The following is a 7,376-nucleotide window of genomic DNA, read 5'->3' as shown; positions in this document are numbered from 1 at the left end:
GATTCTACTGATCGACTAGGCATAGACATATTTTCTATCGACCGTTCCTACCGCTCCTGCTGCAAACCCAATCGAGTCCATACGGCGCAGCGAACGAACAGGGGATAGGGCGTAGAAAATCACTTTCATCTAATCGAATTCCACTTGAATCTCAATCTACGGGAAAATATATCGATTAGTTTGCGCTGCACTGCCCAGCGAACCAGGTACGACGGACGGTTCTTTGCGGTCTGGTCGACTGACTACTACCACTGCTTCAAGACGGCCGAGCGCCCCGAGGCCAGAACCGTGCCCGATGCAAAACGGGACATCGACCATATGCACTGCAATTCTCTCTAACCCTCTTGCTGCAGAAGTTGTTTCACTTTTATGCTATCACCACCGTCGACGGGCTGCCGGAGGCTGTGGGAAATCTCAAGCTCCTGTGAAAACGATGGTCGGACCCAACCCCCCTGTTGACCCCCTAAACTCTAATGATCTTTCAACAACTTTTAGCGAACCGATATTGAGATTGGTAACGGCAAACTCCTGATGCATTCACCTGGTTAATAATGAGAGAGCCGCCACTTTCGGAGGTTCAGTGAAATATACGTGAAACGTGCCTCCGTCTTTCGGGGGATGGTACGTTTCGGTCGGTCGGTCATGTGCCTGTAGAGCACTTGACGGTCATGGAGCGCAAGCGAAAAGGCCAAGAAACGTTTCGCTAGCAAAGAATAGTTGCCGCCAAGTTGGCCGATGCCAGGGCATGGTTCGAACCGCTTGTCCGTAGTTGAAATTTATCGGTAAGGCTGCCGTTGGCTCATTCGAAAGGTTAGAAAGACTTAAAGAGAGAATGAGGAGTGCACAGCGGGTCGACATCTCGAGCCAGGGAAGCGCAATCTTGGACAGTCCTGATTGAAGTAGGTTTTTAAGGAGCACAAACCCAGCCGACGCCTCGACGATTGGAGATGTCGAGGTCTCAACGGAATAGCTGTTCTAGAATATCAGGCATTGGCGGTTGGCCTTTTGTAGCATCACCGTTCGTATTGTAACATGCACTGTAACATTGTAACATTCACTGTTTATAATGTAATGGATTGCATTTTGGAGTACACTTTGGAATTAGTTACATAGTTCTACTTTGTGTCTCTAAGTCGGTACTATAACACAACTCAATATTACACTGTGTGGAGAAACGGCCGTTTTAATCGTCGCCACCTCTCAAGGCAAACTTGCGTGAAAGCGTAACATCGAACCTTGCTGCAGCGGCCAGCATCCCAGGCAGAAAGACACCGTTTTGCTATTACACTCATTACTCAACGCAGCTGCAGCAGCAGCAATGACCGCATCCTGACCGCACCGAGCGCCACCAGGAAAAAGTTCAAGCTTTCTGCTGCAATTGTGGCGACATACGAGTGGTCGGTGCCAATAAGGTGTAGATAAATAAAAATAGTTCACAAAGGTTACCCAATGATGACGCATACACGGCACTACGAAAACATACAGCACTGAGTAGGCAGCGACAACCAGCACAAGTGGCGGACACAACGATAACTTTCATTAAAGTCAGTCGTAGAGTCGAGGTGCGCATCGTAGAGTAGTGGACCCATGAATCGACTGATCGACAAATGATGTAGATAAGGTAACGTAACATGCTTGTAAGAAAAGTGTGGAAAAAATGTTACTTTTTATCTAGGACCCAGTTTTACGCTTACAGACGTTATGTTCCATTTCGAAACACTTTTCAATTGTTTTCAATATAAAATTTCAATATTATCAATATTCCTATACGAGAGATCGTCCCCCGATACTAGTTCCTGTGATAAGGTCAGAGGGAAAGGATACCTTGCCATCATTCTCGATACTTCTTCTTCTTTACGAACACTTGCGGTCAGTAAAACAATTATTTACATATTTTATTTGTTCCCCAAAGCACTGTACAACGATGGAGAACCACCAGCTAGACTGGACGGTAGTTGAATCTAAAATATGGAAACAAAATCGACGCAACAGGCAACTGTAATAAATTTGATGGAACATACAGGCCACGGCACATAAGGAACAAATGTAGACCACAGAAAAACTGCTCTTGAAGGTGTGATCGATCAGGATAGGAATATCAATTGGATAGGAACATAAAGACTTCGGGATTCAGTCGTGTATGATTGAGAATTTAGTAACCGGTCCATGTCGCAAGTGTTATTCAGCGAATGCTATCATTCTTATTTTCTACATTAGGTTTACGCTAGCCAACATGGAATAGAAAAACCACATCAACTGTTTCGAGAAAATTGGCGTGAGCGTTGCAATGTAGGTATTGTTCTTTTGCGGTGTTCACTCTCCATTACCCGAACCAGAACTCCGAACTACGAATGACTCTATGTATCCCGCTATAGAGGATAAATGAGCACGTGAACAAAAACAATGTAAAAAAATACTTTTGCGCATTATCGTGTTTTTTTCCCGCATCGCTGATCCGAGTATGTCCTAGCAGGACAAAGGGTAAAAGCACTAAAAAACTACAAGTATGCAGCTGAAATATACATTCACTAGCTTTCATATTTTTTTGCTAGAAAAACATGATTGAATAGCTATTTAATGACAGTAATTGGTTGCAAAATTGCCTTCATTCCTTGAAAACTCTTGACTGACTTTATCCAGATACAACTCTCGTTTGAATATAGCCAAAAGAAACATTGGAATCATCACATTATTTTTATAGCTCTTCTTACATATTAGATGAATTTCTCCGGTATTATAACAAGGTTTTTGTTGGTTCATTTGGAAAAATAGAAAAGCATTGGGTAAAATCAGCCCAAAACTGGATTTGAAGCTATTCGTAGTACCGATATGTTGAATGATATGAATTTCTGCACTCACCGTAATGTGTGTAAAAGGTTCTTACAACTGTGCTGGAGCTGGTGGCCTTGCCGAGTCCAAAACTATTTTTTCTTTTATCGTGGACAAGAACATCAACCAATGGCACTAGAATTTGCACAACTATATTTTTTTTATTCACTAACACACTGTTCGTTGCACCCACAGTTCTCACATAATTAACCACGCAAAGGACGTTTTCGGACGATGGTGCTTTTGCACTTTTGCAAACAAATGAAGAAAAATAATCTCCTTCGACCGAGATATTTCCTTAAATCCATGAAATTACTTCGAATGCACACGAGGTGAATGTTCCGAGGCAATTTGACGAGGCCGAGGCAACAAACAACACCATCCCAAGCGACGCCTGCCGACGAGTCCTTCCGTAACGGATACGCATGCGCCACGCCGGTCTTTGAACAGATGGAATGCACTAATGCAAAGCACCATTGTAGAACGTCAATGGTTATCCTTCAACAATGAGTCACTGCCCGAGCTGGCAGATTTGACCGATAAGTTTAAAACGAACGTTTCTTTTTGACACCATGAACCGATGTGACCAGCTTCACGGCTGTTCAGTCGTTCGTTCGTTAAAGATTTTGATTTTTACGGTTACCCATTGTTCCTAACAGATAGCACGAGGAATGAAAACAAGCGAGCGACAATCAACGTGGAGTAGAGAAGGAAACAAATCTAAGCTTCCGACAGTTATCATTTCTGTTGTCTACTGAAACGAGTACAAGATTGCGATAAGATTGCGTTGAATAAGTTATTAAAGCATTCACTTTGAAACGTCTGCCATCATAACGGAGCGCACTGTTCTACGCAATAGACACGATAACTACAGCGCAACACAATGCGTAAACAATCTTTTGGGAAGGACGAAGCCACTCCGGATGGAGATCGGACAGATGTATCTCCCAGAGAAATCGTGAGTATCTGTTTTGCACAAAATTGAAGAAAAAATTAACAGTAAGTGTAACCTTCTTTCACCTTTTTTTTCTAGTTTAACAGTATAAAAGGTCTTAATTTGAACAGCTATGCGACGCGAAAATCAATCGCCCAGGGAATGCTAGATCTGGCACTGCTCACTGCTAATGCATCACAGCTCAAGTACATTCTAACCGTCGGAATGGCGCATGAATTTTATCATTTCCTCCTGGTTCTCATCATAATATCGATCGCGCTTCAGGTGAGAATCGGCTGTCCACTAGAAGGACAGCGTGTCTATAAACTATTTCAAAACACTTCGTCAAACAAATATGTATACCATTTCTACACGTCCACAGGTATTTCAAGCGCTTTTAATAATTTTGCTCGCCATCGTATTTGATATTAACAAGGTCGAAGAGCAGAAGCGCTCTGATATCATCAACAATATTCTGATCGCTATAACTGTGATAAGTGTCGTTGTAAATGTAATCATCAGTGCGTTCGATATGAAATCTCAAACAGACGTCCTGAAGCAGAGCTGATCACGCAACACTCACGAATACACAAGTTCTATGTACTAGATAAGAAGAAAAACGTTGCGTTATCAAAAACCAAACTAGAAACGCATAGCTGGAAGCAGCACGTAAACTAACCAGCGAAAAGCACTCTGCTTCTAATAAAACGTCGAAAAACAATCAAGCTGTGTTGTGAGACATACGATTAGTGCCGTTTTTCTCATTGTTCATAATGACGGATAGAAGCACATAATTCCGAAGAGGAAACTCTACCAATGATTACATTTTTGAGTGACGTATCACATGTTCATCCATTTCAAGGCCGCAAAAGTATACGACTTCTTTGTCGTGCAGGTTACACGTCTCAATAGGCTCCGGTGGGCAGGTCATTGGAATGGCGGACGACGGCAAAGTCCTCTTAGACCGTCAACAGGGACAGAGGGGGTCCCGAGTGAGATGGCGTGATTGCATGGACAGCGATACGAGAACCTTGGGTCTTATGGGTTGGTAGACGATAGAATTCGATAACGAATGGTGAAGAGAGTCTTTATTGCAGGTCAGCACCGTTCGGTGGTTATGGTTTCCGGATAACAAGCACATAAGTATAGACAGCTTACCTGTAAAACCCATAACCGCCGCTAAGTTCACCTTTTCTCCTAAATTATACCAACAACTAAACTGTGCACTGCCCACCGACAGTTTTATTGAAGGAAAATTCATAACGAACCGTTCAAACGACTGTTAAGCCGTATGCTGCTGCATCTTCGGAGAGCTTTTCAAAGGCATACTTGCGGATTATGCATTCACAATCTCCCTAATTGCGTCCGAACGGACCCTGAACAGGCATCAATTCCAGTTGGTCTGACAACCGCTTTTGTTCCTCTGCCAACCGAACTACTTCATCTTTTTCCTGTTTAGTCAATGTGCGCCTTTTAAGCCGGGCTGCAATCACTTTTTGATAGCATTCCATAAGCTGCAATTAGAATATAACAATTTCACATAAGAATGTTATTAGAATTGATGTTATTCCATTCAAACATGTTTCTGCATCAAATTACCTCTTGATCGACGCGATCCAGCTTTCTCTTTACTTCGATCCGTTTCATCTCGTCTTTCGCCATCGATTGCAGTTTCCGAATCTCGTTTGAGTTGTACTCCGCGATAACAACCAGCTCGGTGCGGACGCGATTGATCTCGGACAAAATTTCGTCATCCTGCTGGCTCTTTGGCATGTCGTCGGCGTCCAAAATGCCCTGCTCTATCAGTTCCTTGCGCAGCCTTCGCTCTATACTAATCCCGTTCTTTAGTAATGCAACGGCACTGCGCGCATTGTTACTGTTGGTGACATCGGAACTGCTGTTGCTGTTCTCGTTGCTAGTACTATTGCTGTCAGGGTGTAGATTTTCTTCCATCAAAGCCGAAACAAGGCGTTGCGTGAGCGGACCAGTGATTCCCTCACCCCTTTAAAATAACAGCAACCGGCGATAGTTAGTGGAATTTGTGATTAGATTTTGTTCAGCACTGCAGCCGATATTGAAACACAAATTGAGAATCTGATTATAGTGATGACTTACATCAACTTTTCCTTTTTGCCTACGTCGCCATTGGTAAGATTTTTCGATTTCGTCTTAGAAGTGGCGGAACTGGCAACGCAATCCTGTTCTTCTCTTATATCGTCTGCTGCCCACTGAGTGCTGTAATGCGGTCCTAGCTCCGGTATGGGTGGTATTAAAGGTCCAGAGTATTCTTCCAGCAAGTCGTCCAAAAGCTTCAGATCCTCATGCGAGATGGGCATACAATACGGTTCTACCGAGAGCCAAAACTTGTTCGGCGTGTCGTCCTTCGGGACGATTGGTTTCGAACTGTCACTGCCAATGTGCTGTAAATGATGGTTTTGTGGTAGAAATGGAACCGCATCCATGCTGTCGTCTGTGTGCTGTGACGGTGCCGGCGAGGGTGGTACGACCGTAGCGGAGTGCTTTATTTTGGATATTTTTATCTGGTGGCCGATTAGTTTACCAGCACTTTCACGAAGCTTTAGCTTCTCTTCCACGCGCCTCCGTTTGCCCGGGGAAGCGGGAGCCTTCTCCATGTGTTTCCCTTTACGTTCGCGCCGCTCGTCGGCTTTGTCGATAGTTTCCAACTCCGCCTTTAAGACTCTGGAACGCAGGGCAACCGTTGAAAGAAGCAACTCCAATTCTAGTTGAATTGTATCCAAGTCTTCTGCCGGAACCAGTTCATCGGTTGTATTGGCGAGCGCTGATAGTAGGAAATACGAACATTACCGAACTGCTAGCACACGGTTCGCGCCACTTTCACTTACTAGCCATGTACTTTGGCAACATCTTCGGATTGTCGGTCGTTTTGATATGTGGAATCAGTACAGCCTGATCAGGGGAGCCGGGCGAAGAAACAGCATTAGCCATTTGCTTGGCCGGAGGTGGTAGCTTACTGCCCGCCGCGATGGCTGCTGCAACTGGACCACTAGATGTTCCAGGAACTGTGCTAGCGGATCCAGGAACTGTAAAGCTTGAACGGTTTTTCGACGAAAGCGAAATCCGTTTTACCAAACCTTTGTCAGCCATGGTTGCGAGAACCTTTCACGAAACACCTGAAACCAATTTGTTTACAAACTACGGAACAAGCCCAAATCCAATTTCGTCTATGACAGCACGAGAATATGTCATCGAATGGAAATTTCAACCAAACTCACGCACACTATAGCGCAATTCCTCATAAACCGTATTTTAGATATCCAAGTGCGTCTTTTCAATAAACTTTTCTTCCAATAAAATTTTAATATTTCATTACAACACTGAAAACGCTTTTTATGCTAAAATATACTCTTTGCACGCTTTTACCCAGCAGCGCGTTCGTTCTACCAATACATCTACAAAACCGCACCTTGAATTTCAATAGCGCAGGGTCCTGCAAGGTTCGACTGGCATTGTAACTAAATCTAATCTGCAGTTAGAAATTATTTAAACAATCAAGAATTATGTTTTACACTTTTGGACGACATACGAGCATAGCATAAATTTAGTCTAAATTCATAAGCCACAAATTTTCCAA

General features: G+C 43.6%; 2 protein-coding genes across 2 annotated transcripts; one reads left to right on the top strand and one right to left on the bottom strand.

Moving 5' to 3' along the window:
• Nucleotides 1-3,643: 3,643 nt before the first annotated feature.
• Nucleotides 3,644-4,470, top strand: LOC131205215 (ninjurin-2-like). Its single transcript, XM_058197230.1, has 3 exons — nt 3,644-3,787; nt 3,863-4,048; nt 4,146-4,470. Exons 1-3 carry the CDS (start codon nt 3,713-3,715, stop codon nt 4,329-4,331), a joined length of 447 nt encoding a protein of 148 aa, XP_058053213.1. The 5' UTR covers nt 3,644-3,712; the 3' UTR covers nt 4,332-4,470.
• A 485-nt stretch (nt 4,471-4,955) lies between these two features.
• LOC131216197 (transcriptional adapter 3) lies at nt 4,956-7,035 on the bottom strand. Its single transcript, XM_058210621.1, has 4 exons — nt 6,628-7,035; nt 5,879-6,563; nt 5,363-5,765; nt 4,956-5,277 (listed from the first exon to the last, which is right to left on the bottom strand). The coding sequence occupies exons 1-4, from the start codon at nt 6,887-6,889 to the stop codon at nt 5,119-5,121; spliced, it is 1,509 nt and encodes a 502-aa protein (XP_058066604.1). The 5' UTR covers nt 6,890-7,035; the 3' UTR covers nt 4,956-5,118.
• Nucleotides 7,036-7,376: the final 341 nt, after the last annotated feature.

This window comes from Anopheles bellator, chromosome 1 (genome assembly GCF_943735745.2).
Source record: "Anopheles bellator chromosome 1, idAnoBellAS_SP24_06.2, whole genome shotgun sequence".
Lineage (NCBI taxonomy): Eukaryota > Metazoa > Arthropoda > Insecta > Diptera > Culicidae > Anopheles > Anopheles bellator.
The sequence above is the reverse complement of the archived record's forward strand: the minus strand, read 5'-3'. Positions and strand labels throughout refer to the sequence as shown.